General features: G+C 37.8%; 1 protein-coding gene across 1 annotated transcript; it reads left to right on the top strand.

Moving 5' to 3' along the window:
- Positions 1 to 832: 832 nt before the first annotated feature.
- Positions 833 to 21,629, top strand: atp6v1ba (ATPase, H+ transporting, lysosomal, V1 subunit B, member a). Its single transcript, XM_088421588.1, has 14 exons — positions 833 to 1,052; positions 8,695 to 8,750; positions 9,384 to 9,482; positions 11,246 to 11,339; positions 11,778 to 11,855; positions 12,648 to 12,787; positions 14,060 to 14,161; positions 15,180 to 15,277; positions 15,352 to 15,475; positions 17,304 to 17,454; positions 18,911 to 18,993; positions 19,075 to 19,179; positions 20,115 to 20,244; positions 20,739 to 21,629. Exons 1-14 carry the CDS (start codon positions 947 to 949, stop codon positions 20,879 to 20,881), a joined length of 1,509 nt encoding a protein of 502 aa, XP_088277714.1. The 5' UTR covers positions 833 to 946; the 3' UTR covers positions 20,882 to 21,629.
- Positions 21,630 to 21,724: the final 95 nt, after the last annotated feature.

Below are 21,724 nucleotides of genomic sequence, written 5' to 3'. Positions count from 1 at the left end.
ATCCATCAATCCTTTACCTTACCCCCTTATGCTCAAAGGTTTTGTAGGTGTGCAGGAGTCTAACCTAGCTGTCTTGGGCAATGGGTAGCGTATGGTTGTCAGGCAATTGAAGGCACAAACAAATTCACAAAAACATCAAAGGAAAATTTTAGAGTGGAGAAATTGGGAAAGAGTAGAGCACCCAGAAAAAAGAAAAAAAAATACACAGGCACAAGGAGAATATGCAAACTCCACACAAGATGGCCGGAGCTGGAAGTGCACCTGCAACCTCTGAAATGTGAGGCCTTTGAATAATTACACATGACACCAGATCAGATTGACCCAGGATGTTTTTATTATTTTGGAGTAGCAAACATAACACACTGGTATAATTTAAATATTGTCTTTGTTACTTTGTGAGTGGGTTTCCGATTAGAAAAAAAAACAATGACAAAAAAACTGAGTTTTTAACACATGAATACACACATCTCTTGATCATATTGGCCCAGAGACATCATTGATGTTCTTGAGAAACTAACAGACATTACTGTTTAAAACAAAGTATTGGATTATGACTAAACGCATTTATGTGATTTAATATGCCCCCTGTGTCAAAATGACCTGGGGAGATTATTGCTTTTCCTTGCAAACAAATATAACAGGATGGTTTAAAGCAGACAGCGGTAAACAATTTGAATATTACAAACGTAAGTTTCACTGAAAAAAGCCAGGTCATTACTTTTTGCTTTTCTATAACTACTATCAAAGTGCAATCTGAATTTAAAAGACCGTGTGTGTGCGCGCGCGTGTGCGCGCACGCATGCGCATGCAGCGTCATCTGCTTCTGCAGTCATATGACCAATCCTCCACTGTCAACCGTGTTTTGCACCAGCAAACGCAGCAGTTAGCTAAGCTCACCGACCGAAGACCGTTGACCTTTCGCGACTTTCCGTACGTTTATCCAGCAATGGCAACGTTGGTGGCAAACAGGCCGATGGACAACGGCTTGGCAGCAGGAGCGAGGACGCACACTCAAGCTGTGACCAGAAATTACATCTCTCAACCAAGGCTAAGTACGTAGTGGCTATTTTGAGATGCTATCGTAGCTAAAGGCTAACGCCAAAACACACACTACATTTGCAGTGATTTAAAGGAGATTAAATGTTATCCGTTTCTTTAAATGTTATTACCGTTCTTATGTGAAGAGTTTGGCTATAACAAGTTTCGTGTGTACAAACGAAATAGGATTATCTTGTCGCTGTATCATGCATGTAAAATCAGACGACGATTAAATGAATTAAAATGGGGAGATTTGAAGCAGCCTACAACCAAACGAACGACGAAATGATTGTTTACGGTTCCAGGTTTATGTGCATTTGACCTGTACCTTGTTGGTTTTTGACAAATTTACAAATCGTGTCATTATTAGCATTTGTAACAAATCGGCTAAGCTACATAGTAAGCTATTGCTAAGAGAGGCTAACGTGGCTGATTTAGGCAAACCAAGATTGTGACGGGGACACTTTTCAATGATTTGTTGTTGACCAAGTCGATATGTTTTAAAACTTGTTAATGCAGTTTTTTTAGTGGGTATTTTAAAATGTATTATTCGATGTGTCGGGACGACTTCACTGCAGTCTTTGGCCTCCGAGTTCTGTGATAACGGTAAAGACTTGGCCACCCGTTGTGAGGATTTCTTTAATTATTTTGGAGATTACAATGCTCCTTATAAGGTGCCTCTGCTAGCAAAATGCTATGACAGTATCACATTTTCATGGAAACTTGGGAGAGTGAATATTGTTAGTGAAGACAGAATGATGATGACTTGTCATGTGACACGATCACGAGCGTTGCAGCTTGTAGAGTCACGTGACTGACACTGAAATCATTTATCGCTGCCACGTTAATACAACCTTAAGTAAAAATGCCCGCCTGACTGTGCAATAATTGATGTGGAGGACTGTACAGTAGAAATAAAATGGGCCAAATCTCCAGAGCTTTCTGTATGTAACCGAAATGCATTTTATGAAGTGGAAGTAAAAAAATGTATAAATTAATGAATCGAAACTGGATCGTTCCACTTTAAAATATACTACTACTGTTTGTGAATAATAAGGCACTGCATGTTCAAGATACAATCAGGTCCATCAAATTTTGGACCCTGACAGATTTTTTATCATTCTGGTTTAGTACAATACCACAATGGATTGGAAAGCAACAATGGGGGGGGGGTTTGATTTCAGTACAGCCCCCTTTTTTTGTGTGTATTTACGTCTTTATTAGGTGAACAGTGTAGCTGTTAGAACACATAATTTTATGCCTTCCACCTTTTTAAGGAATCAAACGTAATTGGACTGTTGGCTACTCAGCAGGTTAATCCCAGCAGTGTAACAACTTCATTGAGGTTTTCTACAGTGTTGTTTTGAAATCATATTCATTTGCCAAATTTGGGTGCTAACTTGATTACACCGACATTGATGTATAGTAACTGTTGCCAGTGTTTCCTGGGGGCTCAGGCCCCTTTTTGCTGCATCTAGCATAAATTAGCCGCTAGCTAGTAGCACTTGAGTAGATGTAAATGTGCACATTTTGATCTTGACAACCTGACACAGTTTCTGTTCCTACTGATTACTTTTTACTAAACAATGCTGACTCATATGCGGTTTAAGATGAATTTTTTTTTTTTAACATTTTGTATGTAATAAAAATACACAAGTTCTTAGGTCATGTGTGGATATTTAAATACATTAAATATATCTGAAATGAAGTAAAGGGCTCATGAGGTTATGGAGTCAGCATCAGAGATTTGACTAATTTCAAGCAAAAAGTGGTCGCGATTTGTCTACTAATCGAAAAAAATAATCAATGAATAATTTACTATTGAAATAATCTTTAGTGACAACTCCACTTAAATGCAATCTATATCGTTTCATTTCAAATCCAATGTGGTGTTGGACAAAGATGGTTTGCTGAGAAATGTGTTAATATCCTAATCTTCATGAACTTTACTACATGTATCAGATTGTCTTCTATTAGAGAGATGTACACCCTGATGCATATGTTTTTTTAGGTCTTGATACTGTCTTCTGATCACGCATGTTTTTGACAGTTCTCTATTTGATGTCGTTCTATCCTTATCTTTGGCCTTGCAGGTTACTGTACTTAGTTTGAGTCCTCAAATGGTTGATTACTGACGTGAATGTTGTAATGTTTTGTTTTTTTTTGTTTTATATATGAATCAGCCTGCTCCCAAAAGTTGATTTATGTTGTTGAACAGACCAATTTTGTACCCTTATCCAAGTGTCAGAGAGGCAAGTATGGACTAAAAGCCTCTTTGAGAACGAGAAGAAAATTACTTAATGGACCTTGGCCCATCTTAAAGCCACGGTAAGAGTATTTTGTGACGTAGTCCTTGCATTTACTCCTAACCATCCTACCTCTGAAATGTAATTCTTCAGGCAACCTTTTTTCTGGCGAAGCATGTTTCTAAACTGATACAGCTCGAGATCTATTTGGTTACAGTAATTTGCTGCAGCAATTCATTAGCCAAGGACTAAAGATTAGTGCAGATGTCAAAGATTCTATGTAGAGTTTCAGAAGTCCTGTTCCAGTTTACTGTCACAAACCTTTTTTTTCTGCCTGTTATTTGTTTTAACAAAATTGAAGGTTCCTGAGGAAAAATGCGTCTCATTATTGATAAAATTTTTAAAAAAGTATGAAATTACAGCTATTAGCCCAGCCCTAGGCAAAACCTAAAACATTTGTACTGTCTTGTTTAACCAACTTGTTCATCAACCAATGTCATTGAAAACTCAAAATTATTTATTTGTCTTCAAGTTACAATATCCCATCATCAGAAGTTGTTTGCATTTGAATGAACTGCATTTGTCATGTTTCGTCAACCACATATAAGTGGATCACCCTGCTACTACTAAGCAAATTATGTAAATGATGAATGAAAAAAATGTTCAATACTTTGACAATCATGTGGGCATGTGTCAAACAGTTCATAAGGTCAACATTAAGATGCGTTTTGTGACATTTCACTTTATTTGTCAGAGCCCATAGAATAGCAAAGGTTTAAAAGCCTTTCTGAGAGAACAACAAAATAAACAAATGACATTTTTCATTATACCACATCTTTTCTTTCTGGAGGCCTTTGTCTCCCTTGTGTCAAACAGGACAAAAGCTATTAGTCCCATGAAATGGTGGCCTTTGTTTTAGTGGCGCATTCTGACATGAAGTGCCATGAAAAGACATAGAGCAAGGCACAGTACGGCTTTTGTGAAGATTTAATTAGTGGTAATAATGTCGTTGTGATAATTTAAAGACTCATCTGTCACTACCAAAGGCATTTTGAGAAATCTGTAATTCTATAAATGTTACCTAATTTCTATTCTAATTAGCCGAAAGCAACTTGCTTTTCAGTAATGGGATAAAAAGGCCTCTTTTGAAGGCAACTGTCTGCCTTTTCTTTCTGTCAGCAAGAACAGGAAGCAATCCACGTGATCTGTCTACTAGTTACTTGTCTACAAAATCCCCTTTTCCATTACTCAACTTCCCTATAGTTTTTTTTTTCTTTTTCTTGACTCACTCGGGATAGATTGAACGACTGGGCCGATCATCTGTGTGAATATCCTGCATGACGCAGGACTGTCCGCTATTATGTATGTGTTTTGTTAAAGAAATCACTCAACTCTACCTTGTTTTAGCTACACCTGATAAGGATATTTAAAAAACAACATGGCTCATATTGCTCTAAAAGGTTGAAAGTGAGCAAAAATATTTGGTGATCATTGCATCTATTGTGTTTGGCAACTTGCCGCATCATTTCAGAATAGGGTCTCGTAGCTGTCGCTCCTCGGACCTCAATCGTGTAAAACAATTGACCATGAAATCATTTGTCAACATAAAAACAGACAATGTGCAATGAGTCAAAGGATGTGAACTGAATGTCATGATAATGATTGTGTGTTGGGGGACAAGGTGTGGATGAGTGCTGGGTTTTGAGGCAATTAGCATTCCCACTTTCAGTGGGGCTGTGGGAATCCCTCGTAGTTAAGGCTAAGATGTGAATTTGAAGCTGCACATCGCAGCAGCGACTGCTTTGTTGCACTCATTTATTGTGAGAACAGTGGCGCCCCATCTCCATCCCAGCTCCAACCTCCTTGCCCCCCCCCCCATTCCCTTTTTAGCTGGAAAATTGAATTGTGTTGGAATGCTATGTGCCCCTTTTCTCTGGCACTTGAATGGCCTCTTCAGTATTTCACACCAAGGTGTCCTTCAGGGTGTGAGGTCAGGCTACCAAAACAGCCTCTAGTGGCAGATTAGGACCAATTAACATCTTTGTTCACAAAGGGCTTGGCAGTTGAACAGGCTGCAGGGTGACCCACACTGCGGTTGCATGCCAAGCCAAGAGACCGCTGCACTTGAGTTGAAGTAGAAAAGAGGGGTGGAGAAAGTTTTCCAAACCTAATGGGAATTGTTGCTACTTCACAACTCATGAACATATAGTCGATTGAGGGATGTTATAAAGTGAGAGCAAACTACCTTCATTTTTTTACTGCAGTAGCACATAATGGCTTACAATGAAGTGCCTTGGTTATGTTCTTGCCACGTTTGGAAAAGTGCAACCACAATTTCAAAAGTTAGGCACTTTTGCACACAGGCTTAGTGCCACCAGTCACAAGGCATTAACAGAAATACATCTTTAAAACACTTGAACAACCTCTTTTTTTTCCCCCCTCACAAGGATAATAAGCCATTTCAGAATTTTGGCAGACTAAAATACTGTTTTTTATTGGTTTGGCCTTAACACTCATATTTCATTAAAAGAATAGTTTGACAATGAAGAAACATTAGACACAAAAGGAAATGCTTCGCAAAAAATAGTTCTATTTGTAATGTTGCAGCTGCCAAGATCACACCCGCCCCACTGCGACATAGGCTGTGGAATACTGTCACTGTGATGAACATCAGATCACAAGCACAAGTTGGTGAAACAATATTTCATAGGGTGAGCTACTTACCACCACAAGTGGTAACATGACCAAGACCATGACGATTCCACCTTATAACGTGTGACATTTAGCACTTCAATCAGGCGGCTCGGGAGCACAGTGAGTAGCACATCTGCCTCACGGTTAAAGGGACCAGAGTTAAAATGCACCTTCCTCCGGCCATTCTGTATGGTTTGCATGTTCTCTCAGAGCCCGTGTGGGTTCTCTCCCGCACTATTGGACACTAAATTGTCCTTAGGTGTGATTGGGTGCGTGAATGGTTGTTCATCTCTGTGTGCCCCGCAATTAGCTGGCAACCAGTAGGGCACACGTAGACAAACGACCTCTCATGCTTCCAATCACACTTAAGGACAATTTAGTCTGTCCAATACACGCCATGCGTGTTTTTGGAGTGTGGGAGGAAGCCGAAGTGCCCGTAGAGAACCCACACGGGCTTGGAAAGAACATGCGATCCGGAGAACTCAATACAGTGGACCCCCGTTTTACAACGTCCCTGACTTACGTTATTTACATGTTGCGACGTGGAGTTTTTTCATCCCCTCTTAATGGTAGTTTCCTGGTTTCGCGCCCAAAATAACTGTCATGACCTCAGGGGCTTGGCTGTATTTTTGTTTTGTCTCCATCTGCAGGCGTTTTTAGGTAATTACACTTATTTTCAGTTGCCGTCCCTGCAAAGCGTCACTACAATTCTGGTCTGCTATTTGTTGGCGTCTCCTCACGGAGACGGTCGTCTGCTATTGGTCAGCCTCATTTGTTTCAAAATGGTGGAACGGTAAAGCTTTGTTCGATTGTGAGTGGTTACAAAGCCGTATTTATAGTGCATTTTACTGCTTAATTCAAAATTGAAAAGGATAGCCATGGTCCCAAAATTGCTAGTGATGTTAAAGAGAGAAGTAAAAAAAAAGGAAAAAAAAAAATATATGGAAACGATGCTGGAGTGGGCATAACAAGCGCCACTCAAAGGTAAATAAATCCTTTCTATATTTTTTTTATTTATGGTGTTTTCTTATTGTATACATGTATATTATATATACGCGGCACTTACTATACTATTTTGGTATCAATGTTTAATGTGTATGTACAATTTTGATGTTTTTACCTGGGGTTCTAAACGCATTAGCTATTTAATATAGGTTTGGATTGCCCGTCATACGGTGAATTCACCTTACGACCCCAACCGCGGAACGGATTGATCTCGTAGCACGGGGCCCACTGTCTATTCAAAGTAAGCCCTCTCAGTAAGTGGCAACGCAAGCGTACAGCAGTGGGCTATCTTCTTCAGGACTTTCCAAATAATTGAACTGGCTTTGGCCATCTCTGATTGATTTTTTCCATCTTTCCGCTCCAGTTTTACTTGTTTTTCACCAACTGACAGCTGTCTTTTTATTTATTCCATATTTCAAATAGTGTATGAATGTACATATTTTTGGTTGGCTTTTCAATCCCTCATCTTATTCATCTTTTGTCCTCAAACCCAATTATTTTCAGCAAATGTAATGGAATTACCCTCAATCATGATGGCTACTCTGAGTGTTGAAATGCATGTTTGAGTCCAGTTTAATTCTCCTCGTTGGCAGGCTGCTACTGGATCTGCTATTAAGATGCTGTAGATGTACAGATTGCCAAGAGGTTTCTATACAATTATGTGGAGCAATTTCCCCAGCATTATGATTATTATTATTATTATTATTATTATTTCTCAGTAAATACTGTAGCTGTATGTATCTCTTTTGAAAATTTCTGATCATTTGTAGGCTGAGGGGTGTTTACTACGTTTATATAAACATGGCCAACAAGGCTTGCAAGCTTGAGACTTGGATGAAAAAAAAGGGTCAGTTATTAAATAAAAATGCTTGAAATGATAAAGGGCATTTAACATAAAAGCATGTTTTCTGTTTTCTGAAGGGGCATCTTTGGATCAAGGGTTCTTTTTGAAGTTCAAGAAAAAATATCTGAGCAGTTTCTAATGGCGGTTAGATGCACGTATGTGGTGTAACCTTATTATCGCCATAATGTTTTCTGAACTATTTTAAATTTTAATGCCGTTGTAAAGGTTCATTAATACTCTTCTTGTTACAACAATAGGGCTAAGCACCAAAGCCAGTGGGGGTAATACTTCTGCAAGGCACTGTACTGTATGTGCTCAGTGTACCTAAATATTCCAGTCACAGACAAATCCGTACCGAAGGGTAACAGATGGCCGACATTAAGTAAAAAGGATTGACCTATCACACCCAATCTATATCATCTATACATATATCAATTAGAGAGAAGAAAAAAGGTTTGTGTCTTCTGACCAAGGAAATGAATACAGAAACAAAGCAAACACACACGGACACCTTTTGTGTTAGTTCTTTTTTTCTGTAACCTTCTTCACAGATGACCTGTTATTTAGAGACAATTTATGAATATGGTCATAGATTGCTTTATGCCATTGTAATTTTCTTTGCCCTTCATGGCCAAGTGAATTTTATACATTTTTATGGCATTTGCCTGCCTTTGACATTTAGACCTGAAGCATCTAGTGTAGAAAGCTGTGTGAATATTTTACTTAAAGGTCAGCTTTCAACCGTGAAAGTAAATTGGAATGCTGTATTTATATGGTCTCTATTTGATTGCCATGTAGACTCTTGAAATAAATCAGAAAAATACTTTTTTATTTAAAAAAAAAAAAAAACACTCTCTTGTCTTTCAGCTTATTCTACAGTGTCAGGTGTAAATGGACCCTTAGTGATTCTGGATAATGTCAAGGTGAGGCAATGAGTCCTACGTACTTTTTTTCCAGCTGATACTGTATTATTGTATTGAGAACTGGAATCTATTAATCACATGACATAGAACTACTGATTGGCCGCCTGTGTTAAATTGAGTCTCAAACCACTAATTATTTCTCAAATATTCATATTTAAAAATATTTCATAAGACAATGTACAGGTTGATGCTAAAAAAGATAAGAATAACATGGGAAAGACTATTTAAATTTGTTTTAAAAAGTGAAACTTGTTATAGGTAATCACCATACACCATGTGAATTTTGCAGTTTTGATGATGGCACAAAAAAACAGTATTTCACAAAATTAAAATATTTAATGTGACCAACACGAAAGGATCTTAAAAAGAGAAATATTGTCAGGATGTTCTAGTTTTATGGTACTGGATTATTTTAAGATTATGTTTGTGTCTTTCTGCCATAATCATCAAAATAGAAACAAATAAAGGCTTGAAATATTTAACTTAATATAACATACAAGTTTAACTATTTGAACCGAATTATTGAAATGAATAGACTTTCCCTCGTCACATTTTTTGAACACCCAACTGTATTCAAATTGTGTTCAAAATTGCATTTGTTGATATGATAACTATTTAATCCATTTGAACTAGTTCCCCAGATATGCTGAAATTGTTCATCTGACCTTGCCTGATGGCACAAAAAGAAGTGGTCAAGTCCTGGAGGTGATTGGAAGCAAGGCAGTTGTTCAGGTGAGACAGACTTTCATAATAGCTGACTGGCCCCATCCACTTTGCCAGGCTGTTATCATGCAATTTTAAGCAGTGGTTGAGGAAAGAGACCCCCCCCACCGCAACAACTATGAATTTATCTATAAAAATTGGGTGAATATATCTAAAACTGTATCCTTTTTAACATTAACAAAAGAAAAACACAATATAAATCAACTTTCAACAAATGTTACCTTTCGTATTTCTCCCAAGTACAACTCGGCTTTGAGTCGACCCTCCCACCCTTTTTTATGCAATTTGGGGGGATTTTACAAAAATGTGAGTATACAGTTTCAATGCTTTCATATATCATGGCTGTCCAATTAAAACTCGTAGTGCGCATTATGAAATCAACAAAATTACAGCACTTTAAGAGGCATTTCTACATCGCATAATTTTGCGATGGAGTGGGGGAGTCGGCGGGTAGTAAGACTTACTCTTGCTTGTAACCTAATAGCTAGCCTTACAGTTGTTGTGCTCCATAGCATATTTCTCCACTTCAATTTTGAAGTGGGCTTCATCGGAGTTTCTTTTCCTTTTATAATGTGTCAAAGTCTGACGAAAAAATTAGCCATGCAGCCAACAACAAAGAGGCAAGAGGCACTTGATGAAGTTGTTTTTTTGCGATGTTCTGTGCAAACACTCTAAAATGGATACTATATAGAATTAGAGGTAAGCAAGTATATATAATCATTTAATAATCATTGTATGTTAGGTCAATTGGACACTCTAAATTGTCCTCGGGCGTGAATGGTCGTTCATCCCTATGTGCCCTACAATTGACTGGCAACCAGTTCAGCGTGTCCTCTGACTACTGCTGATAGACGGCTGGGATTGACACCAGCTATCCAGCGACCCTAATGAGAATAAGCGGCTATAGAAAATGAATGGATACATGATGCTTATCCTTATTTTATTCAAATTACACTTCACATGGCAACCCCCCGGGCTCAGGGTTAGCATGCAAACTACACACAGGAAGGCCGGAGTGAAGTGGGTTTGAACTCAGGTTCTTTTAACTGTGAGGTATTCACTGCGCCACTGAGCCGCGCTTTTCTGTTACTCATTCTATTAATTTACTTTTATGTACTGTATTTTTTATTTGAGCTACTGCCATAATCTCATCACTGTATATAATAATTTAACTTAATTTGTCCAAGGTACAGTTGGTGGCCATCTTTTTAGCTTTTTCATCATTCTCATTATTTTGTGTTGTGTGTTTTTTTTTGTGTGAAAGGCCTAGATGAAGTAGATATTTTTCTCATCAGGACCATTCAATTAGAATATGGGTATGTTTGACTTATTTTGGCGAAACATTTTTTTCATGAATGTTTTGGTTGACTACTTATTATATTGGAGTTCCATGTGGTGGCACTATCAATGCTAATTCTGTACTTTGAAAAGCAAATCAGGATTACCCCACCTCTCTTTTCTGCAAAGATGAGTTACTTTTATAATTAATGAATGGGCACTTATTTTAATCAGAAAAGCTTTTCTCCAAGGACATTTGTCAGACAGCTTAGTTGGTGAAAACGTAATTGTTTTCACCACTGCACACTGATTTCCTTTAAAACATTTCTATAACCTACTTAGTGATCTCTAAAATGTTTTTAAAAAATGGAAACCAGAAAACAACAACGAAAACACATTTTGAAACTTCAATTTATATTTACTTGTAAGATAATGGATGCCAACAAGCAATAGATGTTATGCAAGGTAGCTTAATTAATGTTTCCTTTGTTCAGGTGTTTGAGGGAACATCAGGCATTGATGCCAAGAAGACAGCCTGCGAGTTTACCGGCGATATCCTGCGTACGCCAGTCTCCGAGGATATGCTTGGTATGAAGAACATTGTGTAATGTAGCCAGACTTCAGCAATTCGTCAGTTCCATTAATGTGTTGTCATATTTTAAACTGTTGTTTGTAGTAATTAATGCCATTTAATTGAAATATTCATATCAGTTTATGAAACTTCTCCAAAATAACAGTTAAACTTTCAAGCCCTTTGTTTTAATGATCTATTATTCTCCAATGTAATAAATGTAAATCTCGCTATCACAAGGTAAAATATTTGGATGGCAGTCAAAAATAAAAGTAAGCCAACTTTTGTCTTTCAAGTATCATTAATCGTCCATGAAGTCAGCATTTCCTATGCTTGTTACTTTGTGGATTTGATAAGAGGTACTCTCAACTGCCTAATGTGTAATGTTCCAAAAAACACATTAACTGATCCAAAAGTCTGTTATTTGTCTGAACGAAAAACCCCTTCTCTTTCAGGGCGGGTGTTCAATGGATCGGGCAAACCTATTGACCGTGGACCGAGTGTTCTGGCTGAGGACTATTTGGACATTATGGGTGCCCTACATTTTTTTATCAATTTTTGTTTCTTTTTCTTCCCTATTTTGTAAAGTTTGGCTGTCACCGATAACCATGTTACACTGGGTTTTATTCTAGATGTATATGGTCTTCATCGTTGGGTTGTCCCGATCACATTTTCTTTCTTTCTTTATTTATTTTTTTGCACCAGTCTCGGAATCCGATCACGTGATTAGGACATCCTAGTGTAGTATGGTATTCATAAAATAATAAATCTGTTGATCTTTTAAAGAGGAAGCCAAAATTATTATTTTTTTCTTTTACAAAAATATGCTTTTTGCACCCCCACTAGTCTAAACACAATATTCTGATTAATATTCTGTTTGTGGAATACGGATTGAAGAACAAAATCACCAAGCAAACCACCATTTTTTATCCATCTAACAGGGTGCCCATTTTGGCACCTGTTGAAAATGACCACAGTTGTTCAGACAACTTTGTTTGTGACATTCACTAACTGTCGTGATAGGTCATTAATCTGAGCCCTGATTAACTGTGATGTCATTTTGAGTCAACAGCAAGTGGCAAAATGGCTCCCCCCTGAGATGGATAAAATCTGGGGATTTTGCTGGTGAATTGTTATTCCACAAGTACAATATGATTAAAAATACCATATCTAGACTAGTGGGGCTGCATAGAACATAATGTAAAGAAAATGTTGATGTTGACCTCCTTTAAGATTTTTGCACAATATTATACTGTATATATTTATCATGTAACTGCCATTACTTCAGTGATTAAGCGAAATAAAGCTCTGCTTTTCCTGTTCAGGTCAGCCTATCAATCCTCAATGCCGCATCTACCCAGAGGAAATGATCCAGACTGGTATCTCTGCTATTGATGGCATGAACAGTATTGCCAGAGGACAGAAGATTCCTATTTTCTCTGCTGCTGGGCTGCCCCACAATGAAGTGAGACCATATGTACACTCATAGGCTGTTGGTACTCTTTAAGAATAGCCATCAATAGTCATTGAAATTAATTGAACCTAGCATACAGTACCTAATAATTAACAAAGCTAAAAAAAAGAGGTTTTAGCAGCGCCCATGTCACATTCATGAAATGGAAGTCTTGAGGCAGAAGTGAAGCTATTAGTTTAATGATGATACCGGTATTAGTTGCGTACACCAGATGGGGACCAATGAAGTCGACAAAGCACATTGTTGTGGAATTTTAGGTATTTATTTGCCTTTGGGATATCAGTACTATTATTGTATATTCAAGGTAAAAAAAAAAAAAGCTGTCTTAACACAATAGCATCTGTTTCTTGAATTAATATTGTATTATAAGCACAAATGCATCTGTCATCTTTAATCTCTACCACATTTCATAATTGCTTGATCAAAGGGGTCCTACTGTAGAATTGGTCAAATAAACATGGCTTGTATAGCCCTCCTAATGATGGCCCACTTGTCCTGCCATCTGGCTGGTGTGAAAACCTGGCTGGTTATTTAATTAAGTACATGTCACATAGGTCATTCATGTGGGGGTTTTGCTCTATGGACCAGGTGCCTACTCCCAGGGTGCATGGAGGGGTCGGGCCGGATCAACACACATTAAGTGAAAAGCATGAAATTCCTCTTCAACTCTTGCAACTCTTCATCTACAAAGAAGTGGCGGGCTTCTTACTCTTGACTTCCTACTCCAGTGGTCCCAAACACCACACCTGCCTTGCACGACAATTACTGTACGCCGAACGGTTCCCATGCAAGCTTGGAAAAAACATGACGGAATTTGGTTTGATACATTTACTGATCTAAAGAAAGTTTAGAAATTATTGATTCCAAAAATGTTCCTACTAGTAGTGCAACAGATCAGATCATTTTGGATCAGAAAAAATTGTGACATATCTTCATTTATTTTATAAAACATTGGTCTGGTTGAATACTCAACTGATTGATTAGCTGATAAGGTACACCCTTTTAGATATGAAGTGATTCTTTTCAGTAAATTATTAGTGTTAAAAATGAATTAACAGCACTCTGAGACCTTAAGACATATGGGCAAATTTAGCAACCTGACCATCAGATTTTTCTAATACAAATAAACGTGATGTATTCCAAGGGCATAATTGAGCTAATTAAAAAAAAAAAAAGCTGGTATGAACATTACTACATCGACTTAGACACTGAATAAAAAACAAAGGACACGATAGTTTATAAACACATGCTGTCTGTTTTAAGATTGCAGCCCAGATCTGTCGACAAGCCGGCTTGGTGCAGAAATCCAAGGATGTGATGGACTACAGCTCGGAAAACTTTGCCATAGTCTTTGCAGCCATGGGGGTAAGCAGGAAAATGAAAGCATCTCGCCAACATGTTTTCTATCATGCGCATCTGTGGCGCTAATCCACCTCTTAACCCTGACACGACAGCCATCCGCATTTCTCCCAGCCCGCTTTCAGGCTTTTATTCATTAGGTGATTTAACCTTTAAGTCGTTCTTGTTACTTCTGCACCTCTGAGCATATCCTCCTGCCATGTAGAGGTTACTAATTCAAGAGACCCTTAACACTGTCATTCTGGCGATATCAAATTCCCTCCCCTTCAGCTGCCTCTCCTGCCTGCCTTTTGTGACAGGTTGACCTTTACCAAACTCCCAATTTGCTTCACTTGCTGAATACTTCCAACCCCCACTTCACTTAATCACATCCTATTGGAATAATTCCACTCGAAGAGTTTGCATATAACATTGCAAGTATTTTTTTACATGTTTTGGGAGGGCAAATCCAAAGAAATACTAGGTTGACTGCAAAACGTCTTATTTAATTTCATTCATAAAATATTTCCATGAAGTCTGCAATTGGGTATGTTACATAGGTAGTTTCTCATTCCATGGATTGGATGGATCAGTTAGTTATACGCAAACAGCTGCTCCATCATAATCCATCTAAAGATTGTCTCTTTTATTACACATCTGATTTATGGCATCAAATGAGCTGCATGTTAACTTCCTATGTAATGAATTTATGATGTTTAAAAAATATTGTTAACGTCGGGCCAGAACTTCCTGTCACAATTGCAATAACTTAATATTTCTCTGCCAATCAATCCTTTTGGTCAGTCTACATCTGTGGATTTTATTTTACGGTTTCTTGACCAATCTTACTGTAAGTGATTAGAATGGCTTGGACTCCTTGACAATACATTGTTAATGAGTGAACAAGTGGCAGTTCCTGAAGAAAGCCTCCACCCCATCACCCATCCTGTAAAGTGATGATTGTGTATGCATAAGTATCCTGTCCAAAGGCGCTGATATCAATTATGCTGTGTCATTGACATAAGCTTAATCAATTTCCCCCCAGGTCAACATGGAAACCGCCCGTTTCTTCAAGTCTGATTTCGAGGAAAATGGCTCAATGGATAACGTTTGCCTTTTCTTGAACTTGGCCAACGATCCCACGTAAGATTTAGTCTGGCCTCATTCGGTTTTATTTACTAGCAACAATATTCATTTTATTCTTTGTTACCAATTAGGATTGAGCGTATCATTACTCCTCGCCTGGCACTGACTACAGCGGAATATCTGGCCTACCAGTGTGAGAAACACGTCTTGGTCATCCTCACCGATATGAGTTCCTATGCTGAAGCTCTGCGAGAGGTAACACGTCTATGCAAGTTGGCTAATTATAATTAATTATATAGAGTTTTCATTATGTTGTTGAATTTTTCTTTTTTAATTCTTTCATTTAGCATTGTTTAGACCTGTGAAAAAAAGTTGACCAAGTTGGTGGGTCGACTTTAAAAATTGTCACCGATCCTTATTATGCCTCCTTCTAGGGCTGCACAATTAATTGAATTTTAATCGAGATCATGATTTTGGCTACCATGATTAATTAATCTGATCCTCTGCAATTTTAACATTTAAAAGCCGGCTATGTACATGTCAGATCAAGTACTTTCAGTCATCCTACCGCCAGGGGACTAACGCAAGGTGAAGACTTCATTAAGCTTAAGAAATAGCAAGCAAATCCTGCAAGAAGGGCAGCAGCTTGGTTTATGCTTGACCCGTTTGCGAGTTCGGCATCCACGCCCCTTCGCGCGGTGTCTACGCGAGTCAGATTTTTTGCAACGCGTACCTTCCAGAATTTCTTTCACGCACGGAAGCGCCGGGCAGAAAACATGGCCAACAAATTACTGCTAATGGAAGTTCGCCGGTACATGACTTGGCTGAAAAAGACTACTGCCGAGTAGTTTCTTTAAAAAAAAAAAAAGCAGCAAATAAGTTAGTTGTGTTAGATCAGCATTAGGCAGATGTATAGATACAGGTAAGTTTAATAGAAATTGTTTTAAATTTTAAAAAAAATACTGTAAACATGCATCATACTGTATTTTTTTTCGTGGAAAATAGTTTGTGATCAATGTCTCTGAAGTCAATGGAAATTATGTTAATTTTAAACTTAAAGTCTACACTGCACTTCCTACTAATGCAGAGTCAAGTAATGGCAGTTTTTTAAGAGGCAAATAACAGGGGCATTTTACTATTCTGTTTCAAGACCTCTAAAAAAAAAAAAAAAAGAATGACCAAAAAATGACTTAATCTGTTTTCGTTCCAATGTCAAGTGAATTCAGAGCAAAGGGGAGAGTAAAATCCAAGCCATTTATCTTTGGAGTCACAGGCTGATGTTAAGGATGAGGGCTAAATACATGTCAATTGAAGACTCAACCTTTACATGCCTGAATAGGAATCTTTTATGTTATTTTCCTCAAGGATCTTTGTATGTTCAGAACTACACATCAAGCAATTCAACTCTTAGCTGAGTACAGACTGCATGGGTCAAGGCTGGGGTAATCACAAATGCGCCATTAAAACCTGGAATTGTGCAGCCAGTGTATTGAAAAGCAAACTGCACAACATAAAAGGATTACCACGGGGATACAAAAGGGTGAGTTGCAAGGATCTTACTTCCGGGAACAAGCAAAGAAAAATAAAGAGAGGGGTTAACAGGAATCAGTACGTAGCAGTAGTTTTCCTCGTAAAGATCAGCTGTTACGGTCAAAGGTTTCCAACCAAAAAGGATTCTTTATTTTCTTTCTTCTTACTTTAAGAGTCATATTTGTACTAATATTTCACACAATACCTTTTGGCTTTTTGTTTGATTTGGCATCAGCTATCCATTATGTCCTCACCTCAGCACCTCTATATTATTTGAAAGTTTTAAAAAGAATAAAAACACGATATGTCTGAAATATTTTTTTTAATATCCATTGGTGGATGTCTGATTGCACCCAGCAGCATTGCAGCAATTCCTTACTCGTCCTAGAGACTTACTGGCGCTACAGTCATCTTGAGGATTTCCTCATTACATTTCAATTTGTCTTTTCTGTCCTTATGGCTAAAAAAATCCATTGATTCAAAAAGTCTTTTGAGTGGTGTGAAATGTTGCTTTGGGGTGGTCATTTCACTCACCACCTTATCCGTTGCTAAGGTGTCTGCTGCCAGAGAAGAAGTGCCTGGACGTCGAGGCTTCCCTGGTTACATGTACACTGACTTGGCCACCATCTATGAACGTGCTGGACGGGTAGAGGGCAGGAATGGCTCCATTACCCAAATCCCCATTCTCACCATGCCTAACGACGGTAAGCTATTGATCTCCCTCCTTTGACGGCCATTAAAGCTTCCATATTTCGTAGCGATGTAGCCCGTTTTCAGGCACCCAAAATTTGGGTCCAGAAATGGCAACAGCAAAAAAATGCATTTTCAGTTTTCCGCCGAAAGACAGTAAAACCAGAATACTACTGAAAAAGGACGTTGTAATGATGCAGAAAAACGCAGCTTGCAAGCATCTGTCTGAATTCTCTCTCTCACACACACACACACACACACACACACACACACACACACACACACAGAAGAAAGACGGGTATCGCTTGGCAAGCAATTACTATGAAGAATTTCAATGTCAGGGAAAAAAAAAAAAAAAAAGTCCTGCCTCGGTCAAGCAATATAAGTCACACGCCAATGGTGTGTTGCGAAGGTCAATTTCAAAATAAACAAACCAAATAATACTTTCACACTCATTCAATAGCCATTGAATGCTCTTGTTTTGAAGTCCTTCGTAGCTGCGTTAGCAGATTTACTAGCTTGATTCGTCGCCACTCCACTTTTACATCCATTCACAGAGTAACCAACACAAAATCCCAAACATTTTCAGTCACTGACTGAAGGAATTAAGAATGTGCTGGTTAATTATGCTGTCATTGTACGGGATAACATACGTAAGTACTGTATCTTAACTACAGTAAGTGTTGCACGTGGAACATTCTGCTAAAGTTAATGTGGGTTTTGTTTTAATTTATAAAAGCTGACATATATATCTAGAAGAATGATGGGGGTGAAATTGCTTTGATATTTTACCCCAAAAAAATGGTCTATCTATTCACTTATGTTTACAATACATAATCAAATAACTGGGCTTCTGTCTTTCATTCAAGTGGTTGGTATTTCAATGAATAAAAATAAATAATAAACCTGACTTTGTGATATAATTTATGAACGCTAACATTTAACAAAAAAAAAAATGAAGCTCATTTAAATTCATCCAAGAGAGTGTGTTTGGGAATTTTTGTCCATTATATTTTATTGTTTGCTTTAAAGTCACCTTTCTGGTCGCAGGGATTGTCTATAACGTTGGGGAATCCGTTAATGTAAGCATTAGAAGTGGGCTTACTGGACTTTTCTGATGCCTGAAGTTGCCATAGCAACGACAGTTTGTAGCGCACACTCATACTGTACCTAGATGAATAATAGTTCCCCATTACGGCACTACAGGTTGCGTGAGTGTGTTAACCTTTGCTGAACACTGCTGGTATCCTAGCGGTTCACAGGCGCTTGATTTGGACTGAGAAATGTGTACGAAAAAGCTGAATTATGCATTGTGATGTTCTATATTTAGCTTTTTGCGCCAGTTTTTGCATCTTCATTTTATAATTTCAGCCAGATTTTGAAAGAGGTTTATGAAAACGTCTTACTTTATCATATTGTTCCACTGTATTTTTTTCCCTCACGTTACACTTGTTTTATCCCCTCGGAAAGACATCACCCATCCAATTCCTGATCTGACGGGATACATTACTGAGGGTCAGGTGTACGTGGACCGGCAGCTGCACAATCGGCAGGTAGGGTGGCCAGATGCCCCAAAACAATAATCTGGTGTCAGTATTTTATTTTCTTATATTCAAAACATGCTTGTTTTACAGATATACCCACCCATCAATGTTTTGCCCTCTTTGTCCCGTCTGATGAAGTCCGCCATTGGAGAGGGTATGACCAGGAAGGACCACGCTGATGTCTCTAACCAGCTGGTAACCTATGTTCTCTTCTAGTACATTTTCAAAGTATGAATATTTGAAATATAACATATGCATCAGGGAAGCGCAACAGCTTTAGGAGAAGGAGCTTTTTGTTTTGTTTTTTTGCGTATGTATATCAGTTCTAACTTCAGCCTAAATTGATGGACAGCTCAATGTTACTCCGGCAATGTCATTTTATTGCTTTTTTATTGATCAAGGCTCACCCGCGTGATGCCTGCAGGTTCCTGGGAGCCCTCAAGGACCATAACTCACAAGAAATAGCATAATCTTTTTCTAGGAATCATGTACTTTAGAAATGATTTTTTTTTTTAATCATGAGCGCATTCATGAATCTATTTTTTTAAAAAAACAACTTGCTGATTATTATATATTTCATAATTGTGTGAGAAATCAGTAACACGATCAGTGTCTTCTCAAATTAATATTATTTTAATATTTCAAGGTCATTTTCATTTCTGACGATAACTTTCTATTGCAGGTTTACGTTGCTTTTTTTCTGGCAGTTTTTTCCTCAAGTCAGAGCAGTTAAAATAGCAGTTTTATGTATTAAAAAAATAAATCAAATCAGTCTCTACTAAATGGATTTTCATTAATGACTATATATCTATTGCAGGTTTCCCTTGCTATTTTTCTTTATATTTTTCCTATATTTTTGAGTCAGACCAGAAAAAATGTTTTTTTTTAATTTGTTTGTTTGTTTAAACCAACCATCTGAAAATAAAAGGTAACAAAAAACAGTTCAAAATCTGGTTTGCTGATTTAGGTTTCTGATGGGTTTTTAACCTTTGTGAAAAAACAAGAACATTTTCCGAGCAAACTTTGCATTAATAAGTACCCAAGAATTAGTTCAATTTCAAAAACAGCATACAGATTTTTTTTTTTTTTTCACGCAACATTCTGAGAATTTTTTTTTTTTTTTTTTTTAGTATGCCTGCTATGCTATCGGCAAGGATGTTCAGGCCATGAAGGCTGTAGTGGGAGAAGAAGCCCTCACTTCTGATGATTTGCTCTACCTTGAGTTCCTGCAGAAATTTGAAAAGAACTTCATTGCCCAGGGTGAGTGTAAACATGTTTAGTTCCCACTTCACTTTTAAAGTCTGTGGTCTAGAAGTCTCAAAATTTCATTGTGAAATAACTTTCGAACATGAAGTCTGATATTATGCTGTATAAAAAGCATCTTATTACTGAAAATATTGAATGTATTGCTTTATTGAATGTTTATTTCAAAACAGTGACAGTGCACATTATTCATCAGTTGTGTAAATATGCCACTATTAGCTAAAAAGCTAGTTTCCAACTGTAGTCCCTGTGCAAAGTGTCAAATTGGCAGCTAAACTCAAAATACGTCACCTCAACATACATTTGTATACAGTGCATTTAAAAAAGAAAACAATAAGGGAGGTATTGATGCATTTTACATGCTTTTTGTAAATATACTAGTGTACGAGCATTGATTGGGCTAGCCGAAGCTAGCAGGGCTAACTGCTATTCCACAAGGATCCTATTAACGGTAATATTATATACCTGTTATGTATGTATCCATCCCTCAGGCCCATACGATAATAGAACGGTGTACGAAACCTTGGACATCGGCTGGCAGCTTCTCCGAATCTTCCCCAAGGAGATGTTGAAGAGGATTCCTCAGAGCACGTTGGCCGAGTTTTATCCCAGGGAGTCCGCTGCTCGCCACTGAGGCACCAAAGGGGATTTTGTGGTTCTTTGTCATCTCATCTTAACCTGCATCCTCACTCTAGGATGCCAGCAGTCTTGTCCTCTACCTTGTTGGCACGGAGATGAATGTTGTCGAGTACCCCCCCCCAATCCCATCCCAAGGTTTACTTATTTTCCCTGAGGTCACCTCCATGTCCCTAAAATACTCTCCTCTCACACCAGAAGATCATAGTAGTAACTTTATGTCGGTGTACTGTAGTGTATTGATGTTCGAAGTATGTTGTGTACGAAAAATATCTGTGGTTGAATTGCTCTTTATTGCAAAAAAAAGTGATCATATCTGCAAACTTTTATTCGAAGACATATTACATCTGTTACTGCTGGATTCTTACCCATTATTATTTTTTAAATGATTTCATGTCCAATGTCACAAAGCATTTCTCAGTGAAGAATTTTCCTGATGTAATAATATAAGCAGAAATAGTTTCCTTGCAATTAGCGCTGATCCATTAATCAAATGAACACTCAACGCCCTCACTATGAACCAGGTTCATGTAAGGCAATATAATTGTCATGCTGTACTTCATGCTTTTGGTTCCTCATACGAACTATATCATGGATGTTTACATTAGCGCATTGTTGTTCGGTTTGTGTTATGAAAGTATAAGAGTATATTGAACATTCCCATTAGTCTGCAAAAATTATTTTTTGCTGTGCAATCGTGATTGTTTTGAGTTTGTGAACAGAAATAAATTAAATTATGAGTACAAGTTTTTATCATGCTTTACTTATCTATGGAAACCTTCTCGGGCTTATTCATTCATGCACACGCAACTTAATATTACATTTTATGGATTTTAAATTT

Source organism: Hippichthys cyanospilos, chromosome 8, assembly GCF_059441005.1.
Source record: "Hippichthys cyanospilos isolate Australia breed blue-spotted pipefish chromosome 8, RoL_Hcya_1.0, whole genome shotgun sequence".
Lineage (NCBI taxonomy): Eukaryota > Metazoa > Chordata > Actinopteri > Syngnathiformes > Syngnathidae > Hippichthys > Hippichthys cyanospilos.
Note: the sequence above shows the minus strand (reverse complement) of the source record. Positions and strands in the feature narration are given on the sequence as shown.

Bases quoted from the DNA above. Each gene is read 5' to 3' on its own strand.
- atp6v1ba (XM_088421588.1), top strand. From the start codon at position 947: ATGGCAACGTTGGTGGCAAACAGGCCGATGGACAACGGCTTGGCAGCA. The intron at 1,053-8,694 runs GTACGTAGTGGC...CTTGTCTTTCAG, and splicing joins CATCTCTCAACCAAGGCTAA to CTTATTCTACAGTGTCAGGT. The intron at 11,340-11,777 runs GTATGAAGAACA...CTTCTCTTTCAG, and splicing joins AGTCTCCGAGGATATGCTTG to GGCGGGTGTTCAATGGATCG.